This window comes from Corvus brachyrhynchos, unplaced genomic scaffold (assembly GCF_000691975.1).
Source record: "Corvus brachyrhynchos isolate BGI_N302 unplaced genomic scaffold, ASM69197v1 scaffold466, whole genome shotgun sequence".
NCBI classification, from domain to species: Eukaryota; Metazoa; Chordata; class Aves; order Passeriformes; family Corvidae; genus Corvus; species Corvus brachyrhynchos.
This window is the reverse complement of record NW_008238635.1, coordinates 2,348,647-2,369,710: the sequence shown is the minus strand read 5'-3', so window position 1 is coordinate 2,369,710 and position 21,064 is coordinate 2,348,647. Positions and strand designations below refer to the sequence as shown.

Here is a 21,064-nt window from a genome sequence, read left to right as displayed (position 1 = left end):
CCTGCCCCGTCTGCCGCTTTAAGCTGTGCCTTTTGATATTCGTGATTGGTTTCATAATCCCGATCAAAAGGAAATCACCAGGATTATGAAATTGTTTTAATCCTCCTGGCTCTGGCCGCACCGGCCCCTGCCAGCACGAGCCGTAAGAAATCACTTTTATCTTCTTAAAATGTCCCTGGCCACCCCGGGCACCCAACACAGCCAAACGCGAGCCCAAGGGCTTCCTTCCCCCCAGCACTGGGGTCCAACCTCCCCTGCGGCACCAGAACCGTCCTTACCTGCATCCCATTCCACAAAGGGATCCTGGCTCCTTTGCCTGGGCTGTGGAGGTGACACGTGCCTGGGAGATGTCCCCATCGAGCTGGGGTGAGGTGCCAAAGCAAGGGCAGCAGGAGGGCTCCTGCCACCAGCCAGGGAATGCCAGCAGCCAGGGAATGCCAGCAGGGAGCCGTGGCTGGGATTAAACCTCCGGGAAGCGGCTGCTGTGAGCAGCAACAGGCTTAGAGTGATTTCAGGGCGCTGGGCTCTCTTCTGGAGGGAGATTGATTGCAAGAGACGATGAAGAGATTTAAAGAGCAAAATGAAAGCACAGACCCCAAACAACCCGGGGCTGGGCTGGTCAGCCACTGTGCTGGCAGGACAACACCTCGGACTGGAGATCAGCTGGAGAGAGGCCACCAAAGGCTCCCAGAAGGACCACGAGCCTTTGGCCAGTACAGCACAGGCTGGGCAGGAGGTTTCCTCCAGCATCAGCCCCTGGCATTTTGGGTGTGAGCCCCTCCTGCCCACCTCCAACCCCTCCTCAGACATCTCCCTCCTCCAAGCACCTCCACCTCCTCCCAGGACATGGATGTCCTCCACCTCCAGCCACCAGCGACATCCCACAGCTCCCAAGAGAGCAAGAGCAGCGGAGGCCAATGCTCCCTGGGTGGCTGCAGCACAGGGGTGGGACTTGGGAAGACACACACACAGACCAGGGACAAAAGAGCCATCAGATAATTGGAAAACAAAGAGCTTGTAATAATGAAAAAAGGACAGATTTCGTAACCAATCACTTTTTCCTTTGAAAAAACACAATCACAGTAACTTTGCTTTATACAACCACCTAGAAACTATGAAACAGTATCACATTGTGCAGTATTTTTTTTTTTTAAACCTACTTATCAAGAAGGGAATTCCACACTTCAAAATTATATCCATTTGGGGAGGAAGGAGGAGACAGCTAATAGCGCAGTCACAGATACATCATGAGTCCAAGCAAGCGGCAATTCTTTGTCCTCACCTTTTCCACTGAGCCAAAACAGAAGAGTGGAGAAGGGGATAGCAAAAGAGAAAGGAGGGGGGAAGAAAGAAAGCACCCACAGAGGACTAATCACACTCCATAATTACTTTTGACATCTACAGGGCTTCATAGAAAGATCATTTAGACCAACACAGCAGGGAGGGGGAGAGGAAGGCGGCAGCGGGACCCGGGGGGAACTTTGGCATTTCCACCCCTGGCCCCTTCCAAGCGCCGATCCTTCGCCAGGAGGACCTACGGCATGGAGGGGTCATCGCAAGTTCTACCGGGATGCCCAATTTCTCCTCTGGAGAGAAGAGTTTGCAATTTGGTTTACAGAGCTTGAGGGACTGTCAGGCTGCAGGGCCCCTTCCCCGGCAGGGTCGGTGCCTCTTGCCCGCTTTGCCGCGGCTGTGCCGGGGCCCGAGCAGCCCTCGGCTCCCACCGGGAGCAGGGCTGGGGTGTCAGCGTCGGGGTGCTCCCCGTGGTGTGTCCCTGTCCTCTCCTTGCCCGCGGTGTTGCAGCAGGGACCGAAGCCCCCAGGGATGGTGACACACCAGTTCAGCCCCACGGTGGTGGCAGGTGACACTCGCCCCAAGGCGTGGAATTTGGGATGGTGTCATGTAAAGGAGGCAAGGGTTGATGAGGTGACAGCCACTGAGCCCAGCCGTGACTGCAACAGAGGTACCATAGGGATTTCCCACTCCTCCCCCCGGAGCCCCAGCCCCTCTTTTCCAAGGAGACAAAACAATCCAATTGCCTTCTGGAATAAAAATGTAAATTAAAAAAAGAACAACGTTTAAGGCAGAAGATCACCTTCCCCCTGCGAGTGCAAAGCAGAAGGGCAGAGGAGAGGAGGGAGGACATGGAGCCGGGATGGAGCCAGGACGCAGCATGTGAGCGAAGTGGCTTTTGTGTCCCCAACTCGCCAAGCCACACCCCAGCCCCAGGACACATCCCCGGGCACGGCCTGGCGCTGGGGACACAGCCCCCGCAGCCCAGCGAGCAGAGCAGGCAGCAGGCATGCAGGACAAAGCCAAACCCACTCGGCCCTTCAAAACACAGGCAAACTTCAAAGGCTTCACACTGTCTCCACTGCTCATTGGAAGCGAAATCCCCAGGGATTGTTATCTTCTGAACCAGGAACATGCTTTCCCTCCCCTGTCTGCCACGCTGGGGCAGTGGCTGAGTGCTGGCACAGAGGAAGAACAAGCAACACCAATGTTTTTAGGGAAATAGGAGCAGCAGGATCCAACTCTGCTGAGATTTCCACCAGAGATCTCCCCCATTCCAAGATGTTCATGCTGAAGGCGGCTGCCAGTCAACCCCTTTCATTGGAATCGAACAGCAAAGACACAGAGAGAATGAGGTGGGCCAGGAGCAGGGGTGGGAAAGGTGTAGGATGAGCACCAGCTGACTTTGGGACTGCACCTGGATGAGAAAGGTAGGAGCTTTTTGGATACATACAGGCTGCAGCCAGAAGTGCTGCAAATGCATTTCTTTTAAAATGTGGTGGAATGGCATCAGTTCTCACTGGAGAAGCTCCCACTCCTGCTTGCCGAGTCCAAAGATCCCAAACCTGCCCTGCTGTCCCTTCAGGAACACACCCCCGGCACGTGGCAGCGCCCTGCCCGAGCACAGGGACCTGGTGTTTCTGGTGACACCACCCCAGAGCCACACAGGGAACCCCAGCCCGCAAAGAAACTCTGGATGCTGCGACAGCTCACCCCCTGCAACCTGAAAGTCCCCAGAGTGGCAGGATGGAAAGCAGTGGGGAATCAGCATGGAGAAGCAAGTTCAAAGGGAATCTCCAGTAGTCACAAATGCCACAGTGTAGCATCTCCTCTCCTCAGACTGGACCATCCTAACGGGTTCCACCAGACCAAAGCAGCTCCACACCATCCTCAGAGCTGAACAACTCAGCCTCTGACTGCCACCGAATCACAAGGCACAGCCCAGCACCTGAAAGCCAGAGCTCAAAGACCTTCCTCAGCTTCCACTTCCCATCCAGCTGCCTCCCAACAACTGAAGCAATGGATAAACCCGACCCTCAGCTCCTTTTAACTCTGCTCTCTGTCCTTCTGGACTGCCACCCTGCTGCTCTCACTGCAGGAGTGTTTTCAAGCACCCATGAGCAAAGCCCAGCTCAGGAAATGAAGCCACCCTGGGAATGTCCCCGCTCCCCTCGCTCCTGCTGCTCCCAAGGAGCGACAGGGCTATTTTCTCTCACCATCTGTTCTGCTTCATTAGGTCTCCCTTTATTGGCCAGATGTTCTCGTAGACGTGGAGCCATCCCAGCTTTAGTGCTCGCTCTCAGGAGGAATCTGCAGTGCCTGATTTCTCAGAAATCTCTGGGAGGGAGGGAACAGGCAGATGCAGGGCTGGGAGCTAGGAGCCTTTAAAAGCCACACTTCTGGGAATTCAGGCTGCTTTCCCCCGAGACAGCATCTTCACTGCCAAGAGAGACAATGTTTTTTTTAGGAGATAATGCTTGCTCCTTGTAGCACTCCACCTGCCTTTTTTTCCTTACTTCTGCCAGTAAAGGCAGAAAAAGGGAAGAAAAAGAGCAGAGCGGGGAGCAGAGCAGATGGACACACTGAATTCTTGCTTCTCTTAAGGATTTGGATAAACTGCAGAGTAAGAATTTAATCACTTGCAACCTGACCTTCCCTGCCAGGTTGGGAAGCAGAGGGTTGGACGGTGCAGCAGCAGGATGGACAGATGGATGCAGGCCACCCAGCCATGCCCTGCCCTCCCCAGCCCAGCTGAGGAAGGCAGAGTGCTCCCAGGGGACTGACATCACTTCCTAATCACAGAACAGGGAATGGTTTGGGTTGGAAGGGACCTTAAGGACCATATAGTTCCACGCCCCTGCCAAGGGCAGGGACACCCTCCACTAGACCAAACTGCTCACAATGTCTCTCTGTATTTTTAATTTCCCTCTGAAAGAAAGAATTACCAGTAAAGCTCAGATTCTTTGTGTAAAAAACCCACTTGCTTAAGTAACACCCAGTGGCATGACTTGATTTTAATGAACCCAAACAATTTTGGATTGCCTCCATCCCAGTGCAGCTGCCCTCCCCTCACCTCCCCAGGCAGGGATGGCTTCATTCCCCACCGCTGGAAATCCCTACACAGGGTTTGGACACAGCACCAATGCAAATTAGGAACCTGAAGTGTTTTAAGGGGCTTTACATCTCAGACTCCACTTCCACGCGAGCAGGAATTCTCCGCTTTGAGCATGAACAGCTGCCCTAAGGGAGGTAAAGACGGGAGCACAGGGAAGATGGACAGCACGACCCCGGCTCTGCTCCCACCCGAGCAGCCCGGCGCGGACGCAGATGAGAGGAGCAGCACCACAACGGAGTTTTAATCTATTTCCACTTAAATGAAGAGAACCAAGTTTCCTTCTTCAGTTCCTCTGGGCAAGAGGCACAGCAGGCAAACTGAGGAAATGCAACATACCGGCCGTGGGAGACACTGTGCTAATTAAGGAAAACAACCACCAAACAGCAACTGAGCAGAGATTCCTGCAATTCCATCGCCCCAACTAGAGGTGAGCCACCAGACAGACCAGGATCCTCCTTCAGGAGTTTCACCCTTCCCTTGCAGACCCACAGAGAACAAGGCATTCCAAGGGAAGGACAACAGGACTCTGAGGCCTCCATGGCTCCCCCCCAGGAGGAGGAGAGCCCAGCCTGTGGAATTTACATCTCACTTCCCACATAATGGGCTGCCCATTACCCGAGCCTGCTCCAGTATCCCACTTCCCAAACTGGGACAATGAGATGAGTCAAGGGACAGATCACTGGGATAGTGCCCAACAGAGGCTTTTTGCTGAACCAGACACCACAGGAAGAGCTGTTTTTAATCCCACCTTCCCCATCAGGTGGGCACACCACAGTTCTTTCCATGCTCGCTTAAACACACCACCACTCCCAAAGCCCAGCCTGAGGAAGCCCTCTCCCATGAGAACTGTCACCTCCTCACCTTGTCCCTCTTTGCTGGGCTGCTGGAGAACTCCTGAAAAGCTCCCTGCTCGGACTGAGACGCCCCCATGACACACCTAAGGCTTGGAAAAATACTTTTTGATCTGGAGAACGATGTTCCAAAGCCTTTGTGCGCCCAGCGTTTTGTGCTGTTGGTGGGAACCAACTCTCCTTTCCTTAGGATCATCTGCACTACTTTCACACATGGAGAAGTTGGCTTTGAACCAGCACAAGAGACATGCCCAGAAGCAGTAGCAGCAACTAAAAAAATATCAGAAAGAGAAACTTTGGTTTAAAATAAAATTGAAAAGAAATAAAAGAGAGAGAAGGTACACACAGGTGCAAGTTGTCTCACGAGAGGGGTATTTGCAGGGCCTCACGCCACAACCCTGGAGATGGGAGACCTACATTCCCCACTTTGTTTTACCATTACAACCTTCATTGCACAGGACTCAAAATCACTCTCATATGGTTGTTAAGTTTCATAAATAAAGTGAAAACTATATGCAACAGATACATCATATTTCCAAAAAATTATAAGAAAAGTTACATCAAATTAAAAAGTAGCTTCATGAATGAAGATACTGCTCTAAGTGCACTTTCCCTGCAAGTGCAGCCAGTGCCTCAGCGCTGGATATGAAGGAAAAAAACAAAAACCAACCAAAAAAAACACAAACCAACCAAAAATCAGATTTAAAAAGTCCGGTTTCAACCAGTCAAAACCGGGCCAAGCAGAAACTGAGTGTGCTCTCGGCACTGTCCCATGAGGGAGTCCCTATGATGCTTCGTTATCCAGATAAGGTTTGTATGTCCTTGTTGAGACTGTAAACAATCCTTCTTTCCTGAACTGTCCTCTTTATTGGCAAAACAAAGTAAAATATTTTATTTTGTTTGTTTGTTTGTTTAAAATAGAACATTAAAATTAACCCAGAAGAAAAGAAACGAAACACAGTGAGCTTGTTGGAGTCCATAGGATCTGGTCTAGAAGAGCTCAGAAAACGTGTTCAGTGTTTTCTCCTGTTTTCAGCTGGATCTGCACCAGAGATCAGGTTACTTGGGGAAGAGGGAGACAGAACGAGAAAACAAAGGATGCGGGATCAGAGAACGCGGCCATCTCATGTGTTTGCTTCGTTTGCTAGGTCCTCTATCAATACCTTGGTGTCAGAAGCCTTGGACCTGGAAAAAACAAAACACAAAACACTCACTGGGGAGAAGGAATTCCTGGAATGACACGCAGACAGCAAACCCACGGTGCACTTGGGGGAATAAAAAAGGGAAAAAAATGTCTTTCTTACGCAGAGGGGGAATAAACAATCGCCTGGAACTGTTTCACATCCTCCCACTCTCCCTGGGAATAGCAGAGCCTTGTAAAGATGCCCCAGCTGTCCCTCAGCATCCTCCTCCTACGGCACTGCCCACTCCACACCATGCTGGGCACCCTGTGGCCATGGCCAGTGTCACCTGCCAGGCTGTGACACGGCTGGGGACACAGCACCGCTGGGCGTGGGGCACTCGCCCAGCCCTCCCCACAGAACTCCACCAAACCCTCACAGGATCCAGGAGAGCTCCTGCTCCATCTCGCCCTGGGCTGCAGGAAGGAACAGGAAGTTCTTCAGGGATATGCCTGGCACATCTCCCCTCACTGCATGTCCGAGGGGTAAACGGGCATGGTTGGAGGGAATTCCGCCAGGCTTTGGCCCACATTCCCTTTGCAGAACATTTTCAGTCTCCAGCGGCCACACAAAGGCTGTTAGTATTGGTTCCATCCGTGCACTCTGAGCCAGCAGGGACAAGAGCCAAGCACAGCCCTGAGGCCACAGCACACCCTCCTCCTCCTCCTCCTTCCACCCCTCCCGTGCAGTGCTACAGGGATTCCACAACACTCCTGACCCGCAGTGCCTCAGCATCCCCAAGGAGCCTGGGCTTGTTCCCTGGCCAAAGGGCAGGGCTCCACAGCTGTGCTGCCAGGGCAGGAGGGACACCAGGACACTGCAGCACCCTGTCAGGCTCAGAGCAACACAGGCACTGCAGGGAAACACACGGCAGACAGGTGCAGGGGCGGGGGTGCAGGCTGGGGAAACGTATGGGGTGCACGAATGATGGGTGGGAATCAAAAAATGTATGGGTTTAGATTTGAGAGGGGAAGGAGTCTGAGATCTTACATATGAACCTTAACCAAGGAATAACTGGAATCATGCGGAATCATAGAAAGGTTTGGGTTTTAAGGGACTTTAAAGACCATCTGGTTCCAACCCTCCTGCCAGAGGCAGGGATGCCCCACTCACTAGACCAGGTTGCTCAGGGCCACATCCAGCCTGGCCTTGGAAACTTCCTGGGATGGGGCAGCCACAGCTTCTCTGGGCACCCTGTGCCAGGGCCTCTCCACCCACACAGGAAACAATTTCTTCTTCATATCTAATCTAACCCTGCCCTCTGTCAGTTTAAAACCATTGCCCTTTCTGCCACTATGAGGTATAAAGAGTCCCTCTCCCTCTTTTTCATAAGCCCCCAAAATGTCTGGCCAAGGAGAACCTCTCCTCCAGTGTGCATTTATAACCCCTGGCAGACTATTTCTGCGGGAGGGGAGCCTTTTAAAAAGGCAGCTCCGTTTTCTGACGGTTTACCAGGACCCCAGTGTGTGTAAAGGACAGGTAAATTCCCTGGCAGAGAGCGGCACGCTTGTTTGCTCACTGGACCTGTCCTCCCTTTGCAGACCGTTTGGGCTGGGATCTGTGCATGATTCCCAGCCCATGATTCCCAGCCCGTGAGTGCCCCCCAGGCACTGACACCAGCCCCAGGGCAGGACTGTGCTGCAGCAGAACGTACTGAGAGGCGAGGCGGGGCCTGCGCAGGGACACGCTCAGGCTGCGCTTCCACTGCTTGTTCTTGCGGCGGTTCCGGACGCCGTCCTCCTGGTCCATCATCTGGTCCAGGAGCGTCAGGTCGTCGGCGTTGAGCGGCGCCACCGAGATGTCCCTCACGGCGCGGAACTCGCCGCAGTTGTTCAGGTGCTCGTTCTCCAGACGGAAGAAGTTCCACACAAACCGCCTGGATGGATGGATGGACGGAGGGGAAAAGGGAGAATTACTGGCTGAGTTCCCCTTTTACAGGCACGACCCGTGTTTGGCAAAGCACTGGGACGTGCACCTGGGTACCGGTGAATTCTCACAGATCAGAGTGCCTCTGGGAGTGGGCTGGGAGCACAGAGAAACATCCAGTGACTAACAGCAGCACCTGCTGCAACATATTTCCTCTGGAGAGCAACAGAAGCTGTCAGGCTTATTCCTTATCCTACTGATGACAGCCCTAATAGGGACAGCATGGAGGCACCAGGCATTACAAGCCAAAGGCCACCTCCAGCACCTACACAAGTGAGGGTCAGCTTCAAGTTCTTCCCAGGAAGCTGTGGGGGCAGGTTTCCAGCTGCAGTACAGGTGTTTAAAGAGCCCTGGAACCTTGCAGGATCCAAATCAATGACGCCAAATACAAATCAGCATTTGGAAAAGAAGTGGAGGTCTGAAAATTGGAAACTTGAGAATCAAGTGACGTTTCAATGGGAAATTTCAAGGAGAAATTTGGTAAAAACTAACCCTTCGAGATTATCACAGTTCAGAAGGAACTGCAAGCTGTGTGAAGGACTCAGCTCCACACTGTGGCAGAGCCCCCTACCCCTTTCTTCACTCAGCACCCTGTTTGGATTAAATATTCCCGTTAATCCCAGTCTCCTTGGAATAAAAACCAGTATATTCCATGTCCAGGGATCAAGGCGCTTCCCCTGGTGCTGATGTTACAGAGTGCAAATGTGAAAATAAACCGAAGAGAAAAGAGCTGCTCAGCCCAGCAGCCTTACCGGAACACCTCGAGAGGGGCAAACACAGTGGAAATGATGTCCGCAGCGTAGGGGAAGATCTGCATGGAAGTGAGGGAGATCTGGATGGTCCACGCGAAACGCAGGATGACATCTTCTACAATGGCACAGTAGTAGTATGCCTGAGGAACAACAAGGACAAAACAGCTCAACAAACACCTTCTGCACCGAAAAGACCTCATCGGGTCTTCAGGAAGCTACAGAATCTGCTGCGCCATCTCAAGCAAAATGAACAGAAATGATCTCTTGGAAACAAATCACCTCTACTGCTGGACAATCCCAGCCTGTAACATTCAAGTGCTCCAGTGGTCAACTGCAACATGCTCTAAACTCAGCAAGTTTAGTTCAAACGTTACAAGCCTCTCCTAAGGTAAGAGCAGGCTGCATACGCACTTTCTGTGGGTAGACAATTCCTTCTCGGAGAAAGGTATTTTCACCAGCATTTTTGTCAAAGAGACCCCAGTCCATCTTCAGGTCCCAAATGAGGGTATAGCAAGAGCTGATGAAACAGAAGATAATCCACAGGTAGAAGAACACTTGGGTGTCACTGTGGTTTTTAGCTGGAAAAGAGAAGAACACACTTCTGTAGAACTGAGAGCACATCCCTTCTTAGAACAGCTACAAACTGCCTGATTTGAGCAGTAGAAATCACTTCTATAACCCAGGTTCTGGGAAAATACAACTAATACCAATATGAACTGAACCAAACCAAAAGCCTTAGCAGAACCTGTTTTATAGCGTTATTTAAACTCCACTTTTACCTCATTCAGCTTTTAGCACTTGGGGTTGAAATTTACACTAGTATTTGGAACAGGCTCCTGGGGCAGTGGTCACAGTCCCAAGCCTGACAGAGTTCAGGAAGCATTTGGGGACCACCCTGAGGCACATGGTGGGATTCTTGGGGATGGTTCTGTGCAGGGCCAGGAGCTGGACTTGATGATCCTTGTGGGTTTTCACTCAGGATATTCCGTGATTTTTATTTTCCTGGGCTCATGGCAGAGCTGCCGTTCTGGCTCCCAACAGCAGGTGGAAGCTGAGGGCCACTTTTCGCAAAGGACACGGGCTCGTACAAAGGATAGAGCCGTGAGGCAGTGCTCAGTCAGGAGGGTTTGGTAAGAAAATATTTTCGTTTGTCTTAACATAAACAACTGTGAATGAGTGCGCTAAAAGCCTGAAGAGCATGGGCAGTACAGGAATCACCACCAGCCATTTCAGAGGTCGTGGTGGCAAGGGAAAAGGCAGCCATTTGTACATTAATATGTACAGATCCTAAAGCAGGCTCTGTAGGGAGTTCTAAACACCCACACAGAGCTCCTCTTCGGAAACAGAAGACTGTGGGCCCACCATCTGCCCACCCGGGGATATGTTTTTCCAACTAAGTTGTTTCCCACTCCCCCCTGAAAAGGTTACACTGCTCTCAATTCAGCTACAATTCCCTACGTCAGCTGGCTGGGGAAAACCAAACAGGTCTGGTAATTCTGTTTGCTTTTGAAAAGCTGGCTCAAAAAATTCATACAAATAAAACACATTATGATGCTTTGGAAGGCTGAGACATTTTGCACCTGGCTGCTGCTGGCAAGAATCTCTCCTTTCTGTGCAGCCTCAGCAACTGCTCATTCACCGATTCTCTCTAACAAAGCAAATAACATTTCCAATACAAAAAAGTGTTTTCAGCCCAAACCCAACGCCACACTACGTGACAGCACCTTTTCCCATATTAGTGGTTTAAAACAACAGAATCCCTGCAGCTGATCAGCCAGGGAGCAACAGGGCAATTTGCCCTCTCCTTCCCTCTCTATTTCCAGCAATTATGGTCTAAACGTAACGCAGCAATCCGATAAAATTAATGGAGGTGAAAATGAGAGTACATTCCTCCCATTATGCCTTTCAGGCTTCCTGGGCATGATGTGCAGGATATAGGTCAAATCCACACGCTCCTTCCCCTCTCTGAACACCCCCCCTCAAGGCAAACCTCTGAATGCCGCTGATGCAGCAAAGCCTGCTTTGCACCGGCGGTGGAGGAGAAGGGCACGGCGCCGCTGCAGCTCCCAGGTCTGCTTTGGGGCAAGGCTGGAAGCCTTTGAGCACACCCCCATCGTCATCTTGACCAAGACACGGGTCCAGCATCACGTTCCTGGTCCCTGCAGAGCCGTGACGTCACCCGGGAGCAGCGCACATGTCCTACGGAACGCGGGCTCGGGTGCCCAGGTACCTCACACACTGCTGCTGCTGCTGCTGCAAACAGCCTCTGCCAGGCTATTTATAACAGTGCAGCTGCCCACAGAAGGGGACACAGGTGAGGATTTTGGAGCTTAGCAATGAGGGTGGCACTGCCAGGTTTCATTCCCCCCCTCAGCTCCTCCAAAGCCTCCACGACATCATTTCAGGAAGAAAAGGCAGATGCTGACATTCGGTGACTCATGAGACACTAAGCCTGTTCTTTCCAGTATTATTTTTAGCTCATTAGATCTCCATGTTTAGTTCCCACTACCAGATCCTAAAGGATAATTCAGAGGCAGTTCATGGGTTGTATGTGCTTTCAAAGCACCTAAAATGCTCCAAAACACCCTGTGAGGCTGCGGTGCTTCCTCTCATCTTACGCTTAAAAGTTACATCACGCTGCTTTGGGTTTGGTTGTTTTTTTTCTTCCCTTAAGGACAGAATTCCAATAAACTGAGTCTTACTCCACACCTTCATGGAGCAGCCATGGAGAAGGCAGGGCAGCCAGCACCATCCCTGGCCTGAGCCGCTGTGCCCTGCAGGTGCAGGCAGAAGAGCAGGGAAGCATTGCTGGCCAGCTCCTTTAGAGTTCTATGCCTGTGGAGGGGATGGTGTGCCCCCTGATTATCATCTCCAAACACATAAGGGGCGAACAAAACTCTGCCCTAAGCTGGCAAATACATAGCAAGGGGATTTTAAAGGTTCTCGCTGCTTAAACCTAAATTGCAGAATGGCTCAGGTTGGAAGGGAGAGTGGGTCACCTGGTCCAACCTCTCTGCCCGAGCAGGGTCATCCCAGAGTGCGTGGCACAGGCTCTCATGTGCAATTACAGAAAGAAGAACTGGGAAGAAAAAGGCCCAAGTGAGAAATCTAATCTCACCAATCTCAAAAGGATGTGCTTGCTTTTGGTTAAGTTATCCTGGGCTCAGTTCCCTCTCCCTGCCTCTATCTTTGCAGCAGCCTTTTCAGTGGCACCTGGGGTCATGCTGCTGGCTCCTTGCTCCTGCTCCCTTTCTCACCAACCAGCTCTGCAATGCATTCAGCTCCTGAAAAAACTCATTAAAAACCCAAATCACTCCCTGGTAAAATGCCCTAATCAGAACTAGCCTATTTTCTTTAGTCTTGGCCTCCAAGTCCTTCCTTTAATCACTTCTCCTCCTTTTCCTCCTGCCTGCAGTTCTGCTTGATACCTTCCTTCCTTCTGTCCTCATTGGTATTCAGCTGGTGTACAGAAATATGTTACTGCTCCAGGCAAGCAATTATAGCTGGGTCTCTGCTGGCTGGTCCTAGCAGCCCTCTTCACTGCTGCTCAGGGGGAGAGAAAATCAAGGCATTCATATTCTGCCCAGAGGCTCCATCAACTCCTGGCCTGCCGGTTTTCCAGGAGCAACACAGAGCTCTGCATATTTATGATGATGTCAGGGTCTATTTAAGCAGGAACTGTTTCATCCTGTGTGTTTTTCCTTTGTTTAATGATGTGCTCAAAAAACCATGAGAGAGGGAGAGAGTCTCTGGATGAGAGAAGCACTCTGGACACCTGGCAGATCTCAACCTCTCCAGGAAGGAAAGAAGAGGAAGTTTCCAATAGCCCTGGCACCAGTGACATCCACCCAAGAGAGGCACAAAGCACCTTCCTACTCCATGCTCCAAAGGGCACCACGGAGCAACTTCCTGAGCTACTCTGGTATTCAAAGCAGCACGAGCAGGACAGAACAGCACCAGCACAAAACCTCTGAAGCTGCAGCTCTAACCCTGAGGATGGGCTGATTTCAGTGTTCACACTGCCGTGTCTGCAGCTTGGAGGTGTGCAGTTATGTCAGAGGCTATCTGAGTCCACAATGCCCGGCTGCCTCTGCTGGCCACGAAGCCTGTGGGAAGCAGCATGCCACGGGAGCTGTTTGCAGCCTTCACCACAGAATTTCCATTAGCATCCTCAGTTTACCCTGTAACATGCAATTCCAGCAGATAGTCTACACAAATACACCTCAAATTGCTCCAGAAGGTCAACTAGATAAATAATGGATGGCTTCCACCTTTGAACTGAAGCTGTGAATGGCCGCAGTCCCAGAAACAGCCAAAGGCACTTGCAGCAGCAGAATTTACTGCCTGCAAAAACTGCTGATAGACAATATCGTGGATCCCCAAACCAGCCCCAGAGGCCACAGTATCTGACTGGCATTCTGAGGGAACACTGCTCTGCAGAAATTCCAGCCCCTTCAAAATACAGGCAAGAGGAAAGGTTGCTTTCCATCAAAGAGAGACAGCGAGTGCTCTCCCAGTGCTGTTAATATTGACTTTACCTCCAAAGAATTCTATCTGTTTACCCTACTGAATTATTCCGGGGAATGTAAACACCATATAGTATTCAACACAGCAAAAATCAATGCCATGTATTATTGAAGGGCTGGATAAGAACACAATGGGCCTCGATAAGCATTCCTGGCGTGTCACCCAGCGCGGCTGGCCACGGGTTGTGCTGCTGGGGAGCGCTCTGATAAAAGCTGGAGGAAGCAGGAGGTTATCAGGGAACACAGTCAGGTAAGCCTGCTACATCAGGCAACACCGACCCAGCCACAGCGACTCTTCCAGCTGAACAGCTCTCGGTCCAGGCTCGCCAAACCCAGCCTCAGTCACAGATTTAAGCAGCAGCAGAGCACAAATATATTTAGTGCGCAAGGCAAGCGCAGCTCTGAGCTGGCCTAGCGATGGTGTGTGCCCATTAACTCCATCCCCGCACACCACAGAGCAGGGTGACAGCCAGAAGTGACTTATCTACATAAGAGCTGCCATCAGAGTGACATCCCCAAGCATTTGCCCGACACCTCAGTGCTCGAAGCGCAGCATTACCTCTCCCCTCAGTAATTAGATATCTTAATGAGCGGGTAGTGCTGCCTTTCTGCCCAGCCAGCATGTCCCGCTGTTTAGCACTGATCAATGGCAGAGCCAGGACATGACAGGGGACTTAATGCAGTTAAAAGGCAAAAATAACCCACAGGAGCACACGCAGGACTCACCGCCGTGCGCTGATGGGCTCTGCCAAACACCGACTCTTCCGTAAGAGCCTTTCCTTGCACGGTGCAAACCTCTGCCATCACCTCCGGGCACAATTTAAGCAAAGCAGCAGCAAAGAACTGTCAAGAGGCAACATCTCATATCTTCTTCTAGCTAAGAGTCTACGTTAGTAGAGCAGGGAAATCCCAAAATCATGTTTGGATTAAAAACCCTCTGCAGGTTTGCATTGGGTTTGTAGGACAAAATGGCTGTGTCTGATTTCAAGACAGGGCAGCAAACCCATGGCTTGTACCTCACAAACAGACAAGTGTGATTTAGCTGCCAACAGGAGGGAGCGCATCAGTCATGGCTGAGATTTGAGCTGGTTCTTCTGGTGCCTTCTGTAGCTTTTGAGAAGTGTTCTTAGGGACAGTTTAATTGCTACCTTGAGACGGATGGGATTTCCAATCCAAGTATTTGCCAGGAGTCTCACTAATAAGAGTATCTGGATTCACAATTAGAAATGAATAGCATGGTAATCAGGGCCTTTGATGGACAATTTAGGGATGGGGACATAATGTCATCTGCTACCTCTATACCTCTAGTGCTTTGACATCCAACAGCAGATTCTTTCAAAATTTACTTCTTTTAAAAGCAACCAAAAAAAAAAAAAAAAAGATGATTACATCTCCTATATTTCTGCACCACCAGAGTCCAGACCTGTGTGTATCTGACAGGAAGATTGCTTGTAATGCAGTCACTTGCTTTTCTTAAAATGTTCCATCAAAAAACAGGTCAGGCTTTCCCCCTTCAGTGCCTGTGAAATGAAGGATCGTAGGTCACCCTTTTCACTTACACCTCATTCATTAGCATTCCCATTTCCCCAGCCACCTTTAACACAAAGGCATAATAAGTGACACAACGGTACTCTTGGTCCACTTCCCAAATCCCAACTATTAATGCCCATCTCCTCTGAGCTGAGGAAGCAAACGCCGGGATCACGGAGCCGTGGGGTGCCGAGGTCACCAGCGATGTCCCGCCCGACATTTGCGGACCTACAAAGCTCGGCAAGGCTTCCCAGTGGGATTTTATGCCTCGTTTGTGCGCAGGGGGAGGTGGCAGTTGTCCAAGTCGCTCTGAATTTCCATTCCCAGGCTCCCCACGGAGCAGGGGTTGCTGTCCCCGCACTCCTTCTCCGCTCACTTACCGCAGGCTCACCGGCACCTCCGCCCCGGCCAGGCCGGTCCTGCCGCAGCATTCCCGGGATACTCCTCACTCTGCCCGGCTCCACCCCGAAGCACCATCCCCAGGATGGGTGTCTGAGCAACCAGATGAGCTAACAGGAAACCAGGAGAAACCAGGGTGCCACAGAGCCCCACGTCAAAGCCGGGAGGAGGTCAGAGGCCAGGATGGAAATGTTTGCCCACGGCAATGCCTCCCAGTTGCTCACTAATGACACTGCCGCTGCTCTGATGGAAAGGATCAGAAAGACTGCCTAATGAACACAACTCATTACTGGAGGCCTCCTGGGCATGGGATGACAGGGTTTCAGACAAAAATTCATCCTAGCTCACAGCAATGTGACAGACGGTGCATGTTTTGGCTCCGAATAATCATCCTGGTGGAGTTGCCAGCGTGCTGTGCTAGGGGAAGCCGTGTGAAAACGGCAAGTATTAAGAAAGAAGCCAGTTAATCCCATTACAAAGTTTGTTTTACTTCAAGAGGTCAATCCAAGCACTCTGTAAGGCTCTTGTGACACCTAAATCAAATGCTGACAGCTCTTTCAGTGCTGAGGAAGAGGGTGAGACAGGGGAGGTCTTGTACCAACACAGAAGTGAGGGAACAGGATCTCACAAATGCTACTTGCTTCATTCTTCTGTGATTTTTTTTTTAAAGTTTCATGCTTACAAAAATTCTACATGTTCACTTACTTTGCCCTGTCCCACCCCCTAAAAATGAAATTATCTACCTCAGCTGGAGGACTACACACCGTTGTGCTGATGTCATTTTAGTCCCAGTTCTCACATCACCTCACTGTCTCCTGCTGTAGGCATGTAGGATCACAGTGCTTTATTGTCCCACCTACCAGCAGTCTCACACCACGGGGGCTGCAACCTGCAGCTTCTAACACAGGAATGACAAGGGCTAAGTGACACAACCCACCACCCGCAGAGCTCAGGTGCAGGCAGGTGCAGCCAGGTGCCTCCTGTGGCCCCCAGTGGCACAGCTGGATGTCACCCAGCCTGTCCCCCATCCTGCTGTGCATCACCATCCTTCCCCTGGAAGTCAGAGCCCTCCTCAGGGCCCTGCATGGGGACGGAGCGTGGCAGCAGCAGTGATCTGTTCCAGCGTGACGCGCGGTCACCGCTGGGAGCGGCTCAAGACATCGAGATTAATGAGGAGTGGGCAGCAGGTACGAGAGCTGGGAATCTTCCGTGGCATTTCCCAAAAGCAGCACACATTTCCCATTCATCTTCCTTGGTCAGACCTGGCTGAACCTCTCTATCAATGAGGGATGGTCCAACACCTTCCTGCAAAAGCCACTAATCGCAGGATGGCTCCCGCCTCGGCACTCCACATCTCTATTCCTTGGCCCTTTTCTCTTAGGGCTGCCTTTAAAAATCATAAACTAGACATCACTGCAGAGAAGGCTGTTTCTGAGGTGATGGTGAGAGCACGGACAGAAGCGCTGCTCTTCAGAGACAGTCCTGTTTAGTTAACTTCTGTATTTTTAATTACTGCCAATTTCCTGGGCTGTTTAATGAGAAAGTGCATGGCAGTTCCACTATCTTAGACCGAGCTAGGGCCCTCCAGGGCACCCCAAGCCAATGACAATTGGGGTTCAGCAGGCTCATTTGGAGCACCTGGAAAAACCGTGGGAGCAGGATGGAAGAGGAGATGCTTACTCCAGTTTCCAGGCCACACGGATTAACTTTGGAATACTTCAGAGGTTAATGAATAGCAGGATACTACTCAGACCACAAGGATTTCATTGAACGAGGTGTGGGAACCAAACTGACCATGTCCATAAACCATCCAGCCTTTCAGTTAAAGGATACAATCCCACACAGCCGATTTTAACCCAATAGCAAGGCAAACAAAAAATGGTCACGCTGAACCAGCAAATCCCACAAAACAAGAGAATTATGAAAGAGAGGAACTCAAGAATCTCAGTTCTTCAGGCACAGAAGCCAAATCTGTATTTTGTGTGAGCCAGGTATTTCCAATGACACCATGTGAGCAAGAGGCATCAAGGTGAGGAAAAACTGTCAGCAGCAAAACCATGATGTCTCATTTTACAAGGAATAAAGCTGGAGCATAAATCATGACTAAAGTTTAGTGAGTGACCAGCACTCCTTGAGTGGCACAACACAACTGTTTCTTAGAAGAACTGAAGACCTGAATATAACAACCCTATCTTACACAGCCTGAGTGAGGAGTGAAACCAAAGCTGGCTATTCCAGGTATGTCAGTGTGCTCTCCTTAATGCAAGTACAATTTACACAGGGAGGATGCCCGTGGATTTCCCTCTCTGGGATCCCCTCAGTGAAAGTAGGACATGGACCTGCTGGGAGTGGATCCAGAGGAGGACATGAAGATGCTCAGAGGGATGAAGCACCTCTGCTATGGAGACAGACTGAGAGAGCTGGCAGTGCTCAGCCTGGAGAGGTGACCAGATGGCTCTTGTGAAGCCTTAGAGCCCCTCCCAGTGCCTAAAGGGGCTCCAAGAGAGCTGGAGAGGGACTTTGGACAAGGGCCTGCAGTGACAGGACAAGGGGGAATGGCTACAAACTGACAGAGGACAGGGTTAGATTAGATGTTATGAAGAAATTCTTCCCTGTGAGGTTGGTGAGGCCCAGAGAAGTTGTGGAACACATCCCTGGAAGTGTCCAATGCCAGGCTGGATGGGGCTTGGAGTGACCTGGGACAGTGTAAAGTATCCCTGGCCATGGCAGGGGGTTGGAACTCCATGATCTTTAAGGTCCCTTCCAACCCAAACCACTCTGTGATTGTACAAATGCTGTGATAAGCCGGGCTGAAGTGGGAGCTGCTTTACTGGTGCATTTGTCAAGCAAAGCACATCTGCTTTTGGCAGAGTGAAAGCACAGCAGAAAGCAGCTGCGTGTCGAAACAACGCCGCTCTCGGGGTGAATATTCCGCCGCAGGCTCGGGCTTAATCATCTGCTTCCCCAGCAGCACGCAGGTTTCCGTAGGGATTAAATAAGGCAATGTATTACTCTGTTGGCTGGCTCTGGGGGAAGCTACTCAGCACTGGCAGGGAGCTTAATGCCAGCACCAAGCTCCTTAGTGCAAAGCAAGGGTGGGAAAGAGGGGACAGAGCAGGCAGGGACCGGTGGCACCCCAGTTGCCAGGTAGCTTCGAGTTACAGCCATGCCTTATTTGCCTGGGCAAACACACCCCGCAGCACCATATTTACAGAACACAGCCTTTGCTTCCCATTCCTTTGGGAGATATAAAAATACTGAGAATTCCTCCTCGGGGAGCTCAGCAACAGTTGTCCTCGTGTTGTTGCTGTCGCCCCTGAAACGTGGCTGTGTTTGTGAGCCGTGCTGGAGTCAGCACTTGTCTACACCACCACTGCTTGCTCCAGTCTTATGTTCTGGGATAGCTCCTCTCCCTTCTGCTTCACTAATCCCAGTGATAGCTGAATATCAAGATGACACCTTGGAGCCACCCCTGTAAAACTGGTCTGGTCCCAGAGCAACAGGATTGCAAGTTTCAGAGCAAAAATCGAACAGAATTCACTTTGCTATCTTAGCAGTCTGACATTCAAACTGCAATTAGCAGAGAAAATTGCACCCTGCATCTAAATCCAAGGGAAGGAAAGTAAAGAAATGGCTGCTCTGAGGGAAGAAAGAATCGGAATTATGCACTGCCTGAGCAGTATGAATTATTAGACAGGGATATTTTGGGGAAACAGACATTTGTCAAGACCCCACAGTATACATGGTGCTGCTTGGGGGGAACCTTCACTGCTGGAGGTTTGGAGTAGGGAATACCACGCAAGAGTAGAACAGAAACATCACTTAAACATAATAAAGTGGCATTTGTATATTTGTTTAGTTCAAGTTGTTTTCCAGCAGCAAGCACAGGAAAACACAGAGAGCTGTCAGTGCACTGTGTATGAATTAGCTGCTTTCCACACCAGCAAACCCTCCCAGCCACACAGTCTGTCTTCACACTGCTGGCAGGCACAAGCTAAAACCTGCAGAGCAGCTACAAATTGTCCAGTGTTCAAATGAAGGGAGGAAGATGAGACTCCTCAGAGGGCTGTGACGTCCCCAGGTCTCCCAAGTGGAGAACAGGCACTGGTGTCCATTACCTGACCTCCCAAGGAAAGGCCATGGATTACCCTCTTCTCCTGGCAGCCAAAAGCTGTCATTCCAGAGGTGTAAGTCATAGGCTTGCAAGCACAGGCATGGGGGACTGTTTAAATAAAACTCCTGATACCACAGCAATTAATAGGTCTGTTACTGAAATTTAGAGCAGGTCTGAGGAGCAAGGATCCTCACCAATTTGACACCAGTTTTGGGCAGCGCTTTCTGAAGAGCACACAGCTCCCCCAACAGATGTTCAGTAGGTAAGAGATGGGTGTTTGCTATCCTTGGGCAGACACAGAGGTGTGGGCAAGCAGCACATCCATTTTCAACAGTAGCATTATAACAACTTGCATGATAAACCATCTGATTCCAAGTTCCAGACAAACTGGGGATCTACGTAAAGCACTTCAATAAAATTGGCTCCTTAACAGGTACAGCACACTAGAAAGTGCATTTATGGCAGGATGAGAACAGGCTTACAGGGCTGAGGGGACATGCCAAGGGCTTTAGGCAGCCCTCTGAAAAGCCCAGCACAGTGACATTTACAAATCTGTGCTAACATGTAATTTCCAAAGGCCACAAAGCTTCCAAATTTTTTTTGTACGACACCGACAGCTACATGCCATTGACTACCACTGACAAAACCGGACAGACAAAAGCTGGGAGTCAGGAACATCTCACAGCACTTGGGACAAGGCTCATAAACACCTCATTACAGCCCACTCCCTGCCAGGCTGGGAAAGGGGACACCAGTTATGTGTGGCAGCGACCAGAACAGGGGTAGTAGCAACGCTGGCACAGACGAGAAACTTCAAGGGCAGTGGAAAGAGGTCAAACTCTTCAACAGGACATTTTGACAGAGGCTGGTTTTCCTCTTGGTTCCAGCCCTACCCCAACTGAAGGCTCTGGCAGTGTGTCCCCCGAGGGAGGCAGAAGCATTAGTCAGCCTCCCCAGAGCAGCTCTGGCTACAGAAGATACAAGCAGTGACTAGGAAGCCAGGCAATCCATCCGTGTCTCATCCCAGCTCTGGCAGGGGTGACTAACTGGACTGCAGGGCTGCAGAACGCCACTGAGTGAGCCAGTTAAAAGGGAACGGGCTCTGGGGACACGGCAGCGAGGGGGAGACGCGAGGGGATGCTCCTGGAGGATGCTCCCACACCAGCTCTCTGTGTACCCCTGGAGACAGAGCCCAGTTCCCAGCCTTCAGCCAGCTCGGGCCACTGCCCCTCCCTGACATTAAAATGCGAGGCCTGATGAACATCATCAGTGTGACTCCAGGCCCAGCTACGTCAACACAGACATTTCTTGGTCACGGGAAGGCTTCTAACAACCCTGCCACCCCTCCGAAAAACCCAGCATGTTAACTAGAATCAT

General features: G+C 50.9%; 1 protein-coding gene across 1 annotated transcript in view; it reads right to left on the bottom strand.

Moving 5' to 3' along the window:
* Positions 1-996: 996 nt before the first annotated feature.
* XPR1 (xenotropic and polytropic retrovirus receptor 1) overlaps positions 997-21,064 on the bottom strand; it is a 103,606-nt gene continuing 83,538 nt past the window's right edge. The window contains exons 11-14 of the mRNA XM_008636114.2: positions 9,530-9,696; positions 9,119-9,258; positions 8,095-8,316; positions 997-6,444 (exon numbers count right to left, since the gene is read on the bottom strand). Of these exons, the coding sequence (XP_008634336.1) occupies positions 6,384-6,444; positions 8,095-8,316; positions 9,119-9,258; positions 9,530-9,696 (590 nt within the window). The 3' untranslated portion in view covers positions 997-6,383. The remainder of the gene's footprint in view (positions 6,445-8,094; positions 8,317-9,118; positions 9,259-9,529; positions 9,697-21,064) is intronic.